Source organism: Mesitornis unicolor, unplaced genomic scaffold (assembly GCF_000695765.1).
Source record: "Mesitornis unicolor isolate BGI_N332 unplaced genomic scaffold, ASM69576v1 scaffold5007, whole genome shotgun sequence".
Lineage (NCBI taxonomy): Eukaryota > Metazoa > Chordata > Aves > Mesitornithiformes > Mesitornithidae > Mesitornis > Mesitornis unicolor.
In genome coordinates this window covers 34058-46244 of record NW_010195677.1, presented here as the reverse complement: position 1 = coordinate 46244, position 12187 = coordinate 34058, and the positions used below count along the sequence as shown (strand labels likewise).

The 12187-nt window shown below is 42.0% G+C and overlaps 1 protein-coding gene across 1 annotated transcript in view; it reads right to left on the bottom strand.

Annotated features, from left to right (window-relative positions):
• The window catches only part of CD96 (CD96 molecule), a gene marked incomplete at its 5' end in the record, with an annotated part of 24398 nt that overhangs the window by 8854 nt on the left and 3357 nt on the right, over nucleotides 1–12187 (bottom strand). The window contains 6 exons of the mRNA XM_010188201.1: nucleotides 768–812; nucleotides 3306–3482; nucleotides 3864–3954; nucleotides 6135–6190; nucleotides 9824–10046; nucleotides 11549–11658. Coding sequence (XP_010186503.1) covers nucleotides 768–812; nucleotides 3306–3482; nucleotides 3864–3954; nucleotides 6135–6190; nucleotides 9824–10046; nucleotides 11549–11658 — 702 coding nt within the window. The remainder of the gene's footprint in view (nucleotides 1–767; nucleotides 813–3305; nucleotides 3483–3863; nucleotides 3955–6134; nucleotides 6191–9823; nucleotides 10047–11548; nucleotides 11659–12187) is intronic.

The following is a 12187-nucleotide window of genomic DNA, read 5'->3' as shown; positions in this document are numbered from 1 at the left end:
GAATCCCACTGTTGGAGTTAGGGTAGAATACTCAAAATACATCCCACAAATTCAAGGGGCACTCAGAAACAGCTGATATTATTAATGCTGACTCTTTCATGCAGGCTAGCTCTGTTATTTATTTATGGTTTTATACACAAGGTTCAGTTTAACTACTGTGGGGTGGATTATGCACTTTGTGGTGGTGCTCCCCTGTCTAGCCAGGGCCTTGCCAGGAATTGTCCTGACAACATAAAACAGCGATATAAACCCAGGAGATTGCCTACTCTTGGGGGTTTTCCTCTCATCTGTTAAAAATACTTTTATATAGTTATCCATAGGCATGATCTGGTAAAGCAGTGCCATTTATCTTATATCATTAATGAGTAGGAATGATGCACTACTATTGGGTTGAGGAAAAGTGGTGGTTTAACTTTTCTATCACATAGACCTCTCTGCCATAACAGGACAAATTTATTCATAATTGTATAGGGGGTTTTATTCCATTTTATAAAAAGGCATAAGAATAATATGTGATATTCAGCATGCCATTTTACATGCTGTCCAAACACGACAGTTTTAGCAGGATTTGTGCCAGATCTCTTCTCAGGCAACTTCATAGCTCACAAATTACCATCCAGCAGCACACAGGTACCGTCAGCACCAGAGCACACTGACCTTTCCCTGGCATGCCTCTGGCTCTGTGTACATGACATTTAAGCAATGGTCAAGCAGAGATCCTACATATATTGACTGAGTAATAAAGAAGGCTTTTTTCCATCCCATACCTGAGGTAGTCGTGACAGCTGATGGAAGTGCTGAATTTCCAAGGTCTATAACAAATCAAAGCAAACATTTTTACTCCAGGTGAGAAAGGTGTTTATTCTGCTTGAGAAAAGTGAGTGATTAAAAGGTTCAAGAGTGAGAGTGTGCATCACGCTTAATTTCCAAGTAATCTTTCAATGCGGATGTCAGCCAAATGGTCCAGTGAGAAACATGAAGTGCTGTAAAGTCTCTGGAGAAACAGAAGTTTTGAGGGAAAAAGTTTTGGAGCCCCTAGCACCTCAATTCAAAAAGCAGAGGTGAGTTACATGGTTTTATCCCATATAAACAGATGCACCTTATTAGCATGCACATTGAAGTAACATATATGACCCAGTGGTGGCACCTGCATAGCTCCATCCATGAGGCATTTCAGAGACTGCAACTCTGACAGGTAATTTCAGGGACACTTTGCACTGAAAAGTGCTCACTGAGTCCTCAAAGATGAGGAGAAGGAGTTATTATTTTTAATTAAAGGACTGTTAACCAGCCAGCCAAGCACAACAGAGACAAGAACAACCTGCAACAACCTGTACTCACAGGAGCAAGCTTACACCGAAAACCACACTTCTTTCCATGCAGTTTGTCTAGTGTTTCTCTGATGCACTCACATAACCCACTGCTGAAGTGCAGCTGCCTCCCATGTGGAGCAGAGCAAGCCACTCCAGGAGAGGCATCTCCAAAGGGCTTCAGCTGAGGTGTGGAGGGAACAATTTATCTTTCTGCAATAAGCTGATAATAGGACAAACTTGCTGGGGCAGAGCACAGATTTACCGAATTTACGCAAATTAGGAAACATCCCATCAGTTCTTTAATTATGCAAAAGTGTTGAGGATCTTGGCTGAGTACTTAAGCAGAAGGTAGAACCATTAGTAAAGCTGTTATTTTTAATTATCAGTTCAGTGCTGAAAGAGCTATATTCAAATGCCAGCTGAAGCTTCAGAAATAACATTAAGTGCCCCTCAAGGCTGGAGTTTAATTATGCTTCATCTTAATTATGATAGATTACATCACCAAAATATCTGTTTATAGTATTTTCTCTGAAGTCATGGCTGCAGGAAGGGGTACCTTACTACTCATCCAGAAACAAGTTTGCAAAACCATTTCTACAACAGCTTTAGAAATTTATAGATACACCTCTAACTTAACCCAAGTTATTACATTCTGTAATTTATCCTACCTTCTGAAGCCATGGTGGTAAAAGCTTCGGATGAGGCTTCATTAGACCTATTGTCTGTGAAATAAAATATTAAAAAAAGGAAAAGATGAAAGCAGTTCTTAATAGTAGTTATGCTTTTGTTATAAAGGATTAAAATGTAGTTTGGGGTTTGTGTCATACTGTACCTTAGTATAGCACCTTCACAGAACATAGCTGAGAATTACTTTCTTTTCTTTCTGTCATATCTAAATATATTAACATTTTTATATAGGGTGGATCTATCTTAGAGTTAGCATAGCCTGCAGGCAAGAAAGTAGACTGCTTTAACTGACAGCTTTTCAATTGGAATATATTTCTACAAAACTGCAAATTGGGTGAAATGAGTAATTCTGGAGAAAAATGACCATTTATCTCCCTTCCCTACAAATCTGTATTTCCAGAGGAGTAAGCTCTGGCTTTTGATGCAGTCTTTTTTTGTAGGAAAACATACCAATAAGCGTATCCATGGCCACAAGTGAACCCAGCTAAGCCGCAAGTAGTCACCACAGTAGGTGATGTACCCATTGAGGCTGCTAAGGGTGCTAAAGGAAATGAGTCTGCCTTTCTTGCCAGTCACCCTGGATCCTCAGAAATGCAATAAACCTCTGCACCGCTGCATCTCCTGCTTTCACCAGCTACTTATCATAGAATCACAGAATGGTTTGGGTTGGAAGGGCCCTTAAAGATCACCCAGTCCAACCCCTTGCCATGGACAGGGACACCTCTCACTAGACCAGGTTGCTCAAAGCCCTGTCCAACCCCAGTGGCCTTGAACGCTTCCAGGGAGGGGACTTCCCTCATTGTGTAGCTAATCCTTATAGTACGAGTTATAGGGGAGTTTCTCCGTTGTCCAAAATGATTCAGCTGTTTCAGGGGCTTTTTGCAGGTTTCACTGAAGATGTGCAGCATAGCCCTGACTCCAAGGGTTTGAATTTTCAGAGAGCTGCATTGCACACATGCAGGCTTTCTGCCAGAAGTGCTCTGTGAGAAACACATGATTATAATAGTTCACTGGTGCCGTGTGGCTAAGCTAGTGTATTTTTGGGTATGAGAAGTGCAGCAAGATACTGCCTAAACAAACAGCAAGCATCTTATATTTGAGCAGGAGTTTCTCAGCTCATTTAGAGGCTTGAACAAGAACTTGAGCTAAAAAACCTGCCAGAAAGTTCAAGCTGTGTGATAAAATTGTACAATAAAGCTTCCATACTCTTGGCATATCTTCTGTATTTTAAATAACAGAGAATACATGTGTTCAGTGTTCTTAACATTTTACATTTCAGATGTGTCCTATCTATGAAAAACCTACCGAAGGAAACAAATATTTCTTCTGATGAAATATTCCATGTTTCATTCCCAAGGAAGGGAAACAGACATGCACATGAGAAGGTCTTATGTGTCTGGTGGGTCCCTTGCAACATCAGTGTTGATCTCAGCTGGTAGAAACCTTCACTGTCTTGCAAGTCTTCTTGTTCAACAGAAATTTCTGGGGAAAAGAAAAAAAAGAAAAGCTGCAAGATCCTCTCATTGCACTCCAAAATATAAATCTCATCTGTGCAAAATACGGATTCAGAAAAGCAAGCTCATATGGCTGCAAATTTCTTTGCTGAGACACTATCAAAGACTTGGCAAGAACAGCATGGTTGTGCCAAACCATCTTTCCCATCACTGTCAAGTGCAGGGTGCTACAGTCACAGCTGTTTGCCAGCTGTTCCCTTTGAAGAAGCCTGATACTTTCCCCTTCACCCAGACAGACACCTACAGGCTCCCTATGGCAGGGAAGGATGAGGAATGCATGAGCAACCATGGCTTTTCTTGGCAACCGCTTCTACAGCTGCACCAGTGTCCCATTGACAGGTTGTGTTACCTCCAGGCTGCTCCATCAGGTGTGCTCTGTCCATGAACCACATGAGGATTGGCTTGGGAAACGCCTTTCGCACCACGCAGCTCAAGTTAGGCTATGGGGCAGTAAAAGCCAGTTGTTAGCCTCCATCACTTCTCACCTGGCTGCCAGCTTCCAAAATCCCTAACAGACAGAGTTTATTTACCCACCATCCCACTCAAGATGGAAGCATTCACTTCCACTTTATCATGTTTCTTCCCTCCCCATTTTTCTGGCTGCAGAAACTGTTGAATGAGCCCAGGGACAACCCCATTGTGCTGGGCCTGGTGGGGCGTGATGGGGCTCCAACACACTCCAGTCCTGTGCAGTGGCAGGAGAGACGTAGTGTGATCCCCCCACCCTCGCACCTCTATCCCAGCACCTCAGTGGCAAACACCCACATGGAGAAATGCTGGAATTGGTAATGGGCACAGTGTGTATGAGGAGAATGAGACACTCCCTGATTGCTATGTAAATCCTTTCTTTGTTAGGTCAATAGAGAGACAAATCCTGTGAAAAAGACTGCCTAGCACAATGATATGTTGAATATATAAAATTAGCTACCTTTATAGAGGGCACAACATGTAAGAGGTTTCCAGAAGTCATAAGGAGTTGAGTGCTTTAGATGCAGTAGTTCTGGCTGTGTGCCAGAAATCTGTGTGTGCTCAATTTACTTTTTCATCATGCAATAGATGGGGAGAACTGGAAGGACCTCAAAATCAAAGCTGGATGAAGGGTTGAGCACTAGCACGGTGGGAGATCTCATCCTCATACTGCCTGGATGTTCCCAATTACATTTACTTAGCAGCTTATGGCATTAAGAGCAATTGCTTTGTCTGTTTAAACAAAGAATAAAAAGAAAAAATAAAAAAAGCCCACGTGCTACCCATGCAGCACAAAACCCTCTTTCTCCCACTTTCGAAGAAAGTGGTTCTCACATTTAGTTGAAAGCAGGCATGATACATTGCAGCCAGCAGAAGTCAATCATTCAGTATGAAGACTGAAACTACCCAGCTGAAACTCTTTCCTTGCCATGGTAAATATCACCTGAACTCATAGTGTAATTGCTTTCCTCTCTTTTCTCTTCATTATTCCCTTATTTTTCAGCCACTTTGAGTTCATGATATTTTTATAAATGCTTCCTAGGAAGAAATACAAATCTGATAGCCAAAGTAGCTTTAAGTCCTGCAAGAAAGGGTAGAAAACAGAAGGAAAGGAGTTGTTTGTTTGAAGATGAAGAATGGACAAGGGCTCTTGGAAGAGTTTCTGTTGCTTGGTCCCATAATAGCAGCACAACCTGAAATGTCAAACACCATGCCTGGAAATAGGTCACCGGGAAAATTATACTGGTTTTGCAGAGCCGACTGACTCATGGCTTGCCTCACAACAGGTGGATATGTTAATACAAGGTTCTGCCTGTCTTGGAAACAAGTGCTGTTTCCAAGGAAAACTTTCTTAGTTTGGGATGCTCACAGATCAAAAGCTTCAACCTACATGGATGCAACAGGAAGCCAAGCGTCATAGCTAGTAGCCAGAGTGGCTTGGTAGTCAGGCATATGGGCCACAGATATGTTTTATACCAAGTATGACCAGTGCGGTACAGCAGACTTTCCCTTTAAGTTTTGCCATTGCCAAACAGGTGATAAAACAAAGGTCCCAGAACATTTGTGTAACTGCTCAGCTCTAAATAAGGGCCCTCAGACCTAGATCCAGTCCCTCCATCTGCATCCGATTGCTCCAGCTGAGTTCTGCTTGCAGCATGACACCTTCATCACCTTTCCATCAACACGCAGCCACATTGGTGCCCCGACCATTGCTCCCACGCCACCTGCTCCTCCCTGTCACCAGAGGGCCTATGTGGCAGGCAGGGGCTGCTGCTGCTTGTCCCCTCAGAGCAGCATGCCAAGTACCGGGTGGCCTTCTTCGAAAGGAGATTTTATGCAGTGTATAGAGGGCAGCTCGAGGCTATTGGGCAGTAGCTGGCAGACAGGGAGGAAAAAGGAGAATCACAAAATCAAATTTTGCCCCCACCACAGACAAGCCCTTAGCTAGCTCTAGTTTGTGCTCACTGAAAGCAATGCTCTGCTACAGGGATGGGACTCGCTCAGAAGAAAAGGTATGAACGGCTGACATTGACTCGCTCATCGCCCTGTGAGCTCAGTCATCCCACCTAGGTTTGGTTCAGCTTAGCCTGCCTGGCCCTGTTGGGGTGACATGGATGTCACAGATGTTACTCTCCACTCCAATATCACTCACCTTCTGCAAGATGCCAGCTGAGCCCTCCTGCAGGCTAACAGAGATCTCAGGGTAGGCTGGAAAGCAAACAGAAATGTGTTAGTGAAATGGATACCGAAGGTCACAGCAACAGCTTCTAATGAGACTTAACAGCCTTGTCTCGTAAAAGGAGTGGAAATGCAATCCTTCATCCACCCACACACCTTGCAAGATAAAAGCTTGCACGGCTTCAATTTGAGGTGAAGGAAGTGGTTTACAAGCATATATCAGCAGTTACTACCACAAGATCTGTGATGTATTTCACTGCCTATCTAAAACTGCACTTGGGCGGCTTTGCTGGAGAAGCGAGCTCAAACCATCCTACAGTCATGGCTTCGGCAGCAGAGCCACCCTTCCCCAGTCCAGCTGAAATAAAACGCTCCCAAGTTGTTGGTTTCTCTGGGTTTTTACCAACCAAAGGCATCTGCAAAGGCTTTCACCAGTCCCAGAACATTTATTGATCTTGGGTACCAGCTACCCACATGCTGTCACCTGGGCAGATGTGAGACAGTATCACACCACAGGCACTTCCTGCCTTGTCAGGAAGCCCAGTGCTCACCTTCACACCAGAGCAGAGGGTCTCTGATAACCACATCCACAAGAAATGATAAAAGTGTTTTCTTTTGGTTTCACAGCATGTCGGTTCTAGGTGTGTCTGACTGTATAGATAAAAGTTATCAGGTACAGTAAGACTCTCTAAGTTGGCAGTAATATCAATTGATTTATTAAAGTAAGGACTGTTGAAACTGTGCTAATATATAGCAAATCTCAAAAGCTTTGGATAAGTCATGCATCTGGCCCTTTCTGAGCCTTAAAACTGAACTGGAAAGAAGTGCAGCCCCTGGATTCCCTAGAAGATCCATAATTCTATCTCTTTCCAACCTGAACTTCATTTTAATCTCTACTATTAAGATATTTGTCTTTTCTTTTATTTTCTTTTTTTTTTCCCTAACCCTGAAGTTTCCCTGTTTTTTTATATAACGAATCCACCAAGGACTCTCTTGCCATCTTTTTTTTAAAATTTACATTTTTCTGCCTAGTGTTACAGATGGATTATGCCTGGGAGTGACCTGTATTTAATTATCATGGCCTTATAGTTTTCTGGACTTAGAGTACCTTTTGGGTGGAATTTCTTTTTTTTTTTCCCCTCTGGGTTTTTCTTAGTTTGTTTTGGGTTGGTGTGGTTTTGTGTTTTGTTTTGGGTTTTTTTTGGTTTTTTTTGTTTTTTTTTTTTGTTTTTTGTTTTGTTTTTGGGTTTTTTTGTGGATTTTTCCTATCAGAAAATGAATGTCTTAAGATTTTATCCTTGTTTCTGCCTTGCCAAAACTGTACAGACAGTAGCAGGGCTGGCAGAAGACAACCATACTTTTTCAGATGTTAGAAAAAGTCTGGTAAACTAGATCTTTTAATCTCAGCTAAAAGTTAGCTGGGAGACTAAATAACATCTAGTGCCTGATCTTCCTTTTGTTTTTTTGACGAGAATGGGTATGATTTCCCCATCTGTATTGGATGCTATCCTCTGCTTTCTCAGAAGACATGTTTGCTGGGTAACTATTCTGGCTGGCAGCTCTCAAGCACAGCTTTGAACGGTCTAATAGATCTTTTCCATTTAATGTCTCAGCCTCTGTTAACAGTTTGACATTCATTTGTCTTTCTAGGATATTTACCAATGTTTTGGGCCTAGCAGAAATTCAATATTTAGTATAGTACTTTCTGCTGCTAAGCTTTTACTCTTACAAAAAAGGAGAAATCAATATTTGGCAAAGTTAGATGTGAAAAAGGCCATACATTTTCTCAGAAACCTGTATCTAAAAGAACTCTGTTCTAGAAAAGAAATATTTTAAAGCATTTCAGTCCAAAAGCACTCTCTTAAAAAAAGCTCTCTCGATTGGCTGTCTGCTTTTGCTCAACCTATCAAGACTCTCAGCTTCATTGAGAGTCTCCTACGTGCCTTCACCTGCCCAGCTCTCAGTCATACTCAGGCCACTTCAAACGTCTGTGGGGAAGAACCACTGCTGCCTTTCAGACTTGGGCTGTCTCCATTTATCCCTGACGCATTTGTCAGAGGGATCCTGCAGAAGGAGCTTTCCTCGGGCAACAGGACCTTCCTCTGCTCCTCCTTCTGCCCGTTACAGCACCCTGGCTTGCTGAGATGGGAAAATCCACAGGTTTCACTTGGCCTCAGTTCTCTAGTCATGTCCTCTCTAATGGATAGGACAACTGCTAGAACCAATATAATGCCCTGTTGACATTATATATGCATACTACAGCATTTTAGGTCCTGCTTTGGCCATTTGGGGCCGGATCTACCTGAAAGGACATAAATGTGCATTTCTTCGTTCCCTGGCCAGCTTTGGCATAAGGAACAAGAGAAATGCTGTCATATGAAGTGGCTGTTTGTCTCCAAAAGTCAAGTGAGGATTGCTGGATTATTCTGGCCACTGTCTCTGCCTGTTCCCTGCCAGCTCCTGCTCTGCCAGTGCATGGGCCTGTGGGCTGGCACAGAGGCGGCTCTGGATCATCTGCTCTCTCAGCACAGAAGAGGTAAATGGAGAAAAGCTGGTATGATGTAATCACAAGCAGCGCAATTTTGGCAAATGGTAACAGGAGAGAGTGAGGCAGCAGGTAAAATAGTTATTTTACCTGCCAAATATTCAACGTGAAAGGGCTAAGAGCACAAAAAAGCGTTTCCTCCAAGATCTGGACTCCACTGACCTGAGGTCTGAAAGACCTTCCTCAGCAGCCACCACAAACCAGCTCTCAGGGACACCCAACCCTGCCCTCAGGGCACCTGCAAGAGTTCTTGACCGCCCAGCACCCTGGCCCAAAGCCAGTCAGCAGTGACTGGGTACATCACACACTGTTCAAGAAAGCCCACCACCAAAGGCCACGGTTGCTTTCTCTTGTCTGCCTCTCTCCCCTGTCATGCCAATATGCCAATATGGGTACATGCACAGACAACCACGTGTAACACAGCAATTCAGAGAATAAGCCAAATAAAGCAACCTCTTAGGCTAGCAGCTACACAAACCAAGGCAAGAGCATCAGGAGGGACAGAGGGGATGGAGAGTTCAAGTATGTTAGTATACTTGAGCAATTACCCAGGTAACACTGCAGCTGTTTGACAAATGTTGATTTTTAAAAGTAAGACTCATGTCTGAATCAAGCAAACACAAGAGGAAATTTCAGATCATTAACGTCTATTTTTATTTCTCTTGCGTCAGTGACCAGCAGCCCTCATATGCAGGTTTGGTGGGGATTTTTGTTTTTTTTGCTGCTCCCTGTTGAATCTTTCTTTGCATTCAAAGCATCAGTCTTGCATGGCCGTGCCATTTCTGAGCCACGGGCTACCTCAGGCAAGCAGCTACAGTCACGGGACCGTTAACAGACCCACTATTTATCACCCATTCATTTTAGGAGTGTTGGAAATATGGTTTTTAGATCCACTGTTCTATAAGCAGAAAATATAACCTGGTTTTCAGTGGGCACCATTGCTTTGGTCCAGTTGTACCTCAACAATTGTAGAGTAGTTCCTAAACCACTAAAAAGCTATATATGTATATGCATGTGTATCTATAAACCTGTAGTGTATTTCAAAAACTGTGGCCTTCAGAACCAGACAGGAGTGTTACCTTTCCAAGTCAAATGGGCAGTTGGCATAAGCTCCTTACCAAATATTCTCATGGTGGTGCTGCTCTTCTTGACTCTCTCTGGGTGGTACACCACATGGCAGGAAAACACCTTGCCATCATCCATGATTTTGGTGGGGAAAATCTTTAGAGCATTATTCAAACCCAGGCGGACTCTTTGCCCATACAACTCGCTGCTGTTCCTGTACACTGCAGGACAGGAGGGCTCCTTGGTCACGAGTTCCTCTTTCCTGCCATTTTCACCCTGTGAAAAGAGCAACCCACACAATGTGTGAAGACCAGGCACACTCCCTCACTATTTTTGTAGACCAGCTCTAATCCCCCTATGAAAATCTTCCTTCACACCCCTAGCATTGCACAGTAGTAAGTGACTGCAACATCTATTTTTTTCCAAATACATTCTCTCCCAAAACTTAAAACCAATAGTGGTCATCATCTTACCAATAAACTATGGAGTAAATAGCTATGTCTTGTGAGTCCTGGTCTCTGTAGCCTGCAGAGAGGGCAATAGTGCTGCTTTCTCACTGCAGCAATCTTTAAGTTGTGCTGAACATCCCATACATATTAAACACAACTGAAATTCTGAGAAAATCCTAGCTCTTCTAGATTTTAAATAGCAAGAACTTGATAATAATAGCTAAAAGTCATATCCTCTTTATGCATGTGTGCCAGGCACCCTTAGATATGGGTGCAGCTGGCACATCCTGGCCATCTATGCCTTGGTACATATTTGCAAGCTATACCCTGAATGACGCATAGCAACCCACATATGTCATTGTGCTGACCTTTGGGTTTTTTTTTCCCCCTTCCTGTGCTACTTTTTAGAGTGAACTAGCAATGCTAAAAAGTAGTAAGGACAAGGTTGTTCCTTAAAAAAATGTTAAGAATTTTAATATTAAGAATGCACTGCAAAAGGGAGATCTAAATAGATAATGAGCTGTGACAAATGACTAAAAAAAACTAAATTATTTGAAAATCACCTTTAAGAAAACCCTCAGCAGTTACAGCTCCTCAATGATAACAGGCAGAAATTAACAGGAAAAGCTCAAGAACACTGCTGGCTGATACTTTTCTCTACATACTGAAATTAATGCTAAAAGGTTACATTAAAACATGCTTACAAGTATTTATCCAGAAAGTGAGATGCAGTACAAAAATATAACAAGCTTTATATCTCACAGCAAATTGCTTAAAAATAGCTTTTATGCAGTTAGCTAGATAACTGGGTTTGCACGTCTTTTGTCTGCATCTGTATCACTGAGGTTAACATAAACAAAAACATTATAGTCAGCTCTGCTTTACTTTTTTTTTAGTATTTTAAAGTGGCCTGTTATCTCACTGACCCACACAGTAATCATGTGTTTTCCAGAAATACTAAAGCTTCACTGCAGCAAAAATCTCTGAGAAATCCAAAGGAACATTTTAGTTCTGTTATATTTTTAATTTTCTTACATTTGTTAAGTTCTTTGCCACTTTCCACAGACCTGCTTTACGTATACTCCTGAAAAATTTAAAAGCTACTAAGATGGAATTTTCCCTCTGCTTCTTAAACAGCTATCATTTGTGGTGTCTATGTTGCAAAACCATGTTTGTACTTTTTCCCTTTATTATCATAGTCCAACACAACCGATACCTTTTGTTTAGCAGATTCTGCAACACACACTAAATTCTAACAGTTCTATTTTAATCTGCAAAAATACCCTGTAGTTCCTTCTGAAATTTCTACCTGAGATGAAAAATACTTACCACTAGCCATTTCAAAGGATAATTGGACAAATTTTGTGAGGTCGTGTCCTCAAGGCATGGAATTTCTAAAGTCTGGTTTAACTGCACTTCCTTCACGTGGTGCTGCTCCTCTTTTGTCATTGCAACAACGACAACAACAATGAAAAAAACCAAAGAAGAAAAATCAGAAACATGGTTTTCTTTGTGCTTTAAAAAACAATGCTGACTACTCTTCTGTTCAAGGAACAAGCACTTTTTGGATTAGAAGGGAACTATAATTTTCAACCATTACTCATAGACAGATCTGTTAAGTGAAAGCCCTGCATCTGATTCTAGATGCAGTTTCATGGCTCTAATTCACAGCTTTATTTGAGTTTCTGGGCAATTCATAAAAACCTTTGCTTAACTGCAGGATCAGGATGTCTCCTTTTGGAGTTGAGAATAATTTGAAGCTTCAATTTTCTCTTACAATTTTTTTCTGAGGCAATAAACTTTCACATCAATTTTGTGCACCTGTATTTCCTTTTTCTCTGAAGATATCTGCAGACTTTCTTTTCACTAAGCAAGGTGTTCAGCATGTCAGGCAGGGTAAGATTAATCCAGCTTTTCAGTGTAAGTGCTCTTTTTCTTATTCTCCAACTTGCCCACTACCAGAAACAG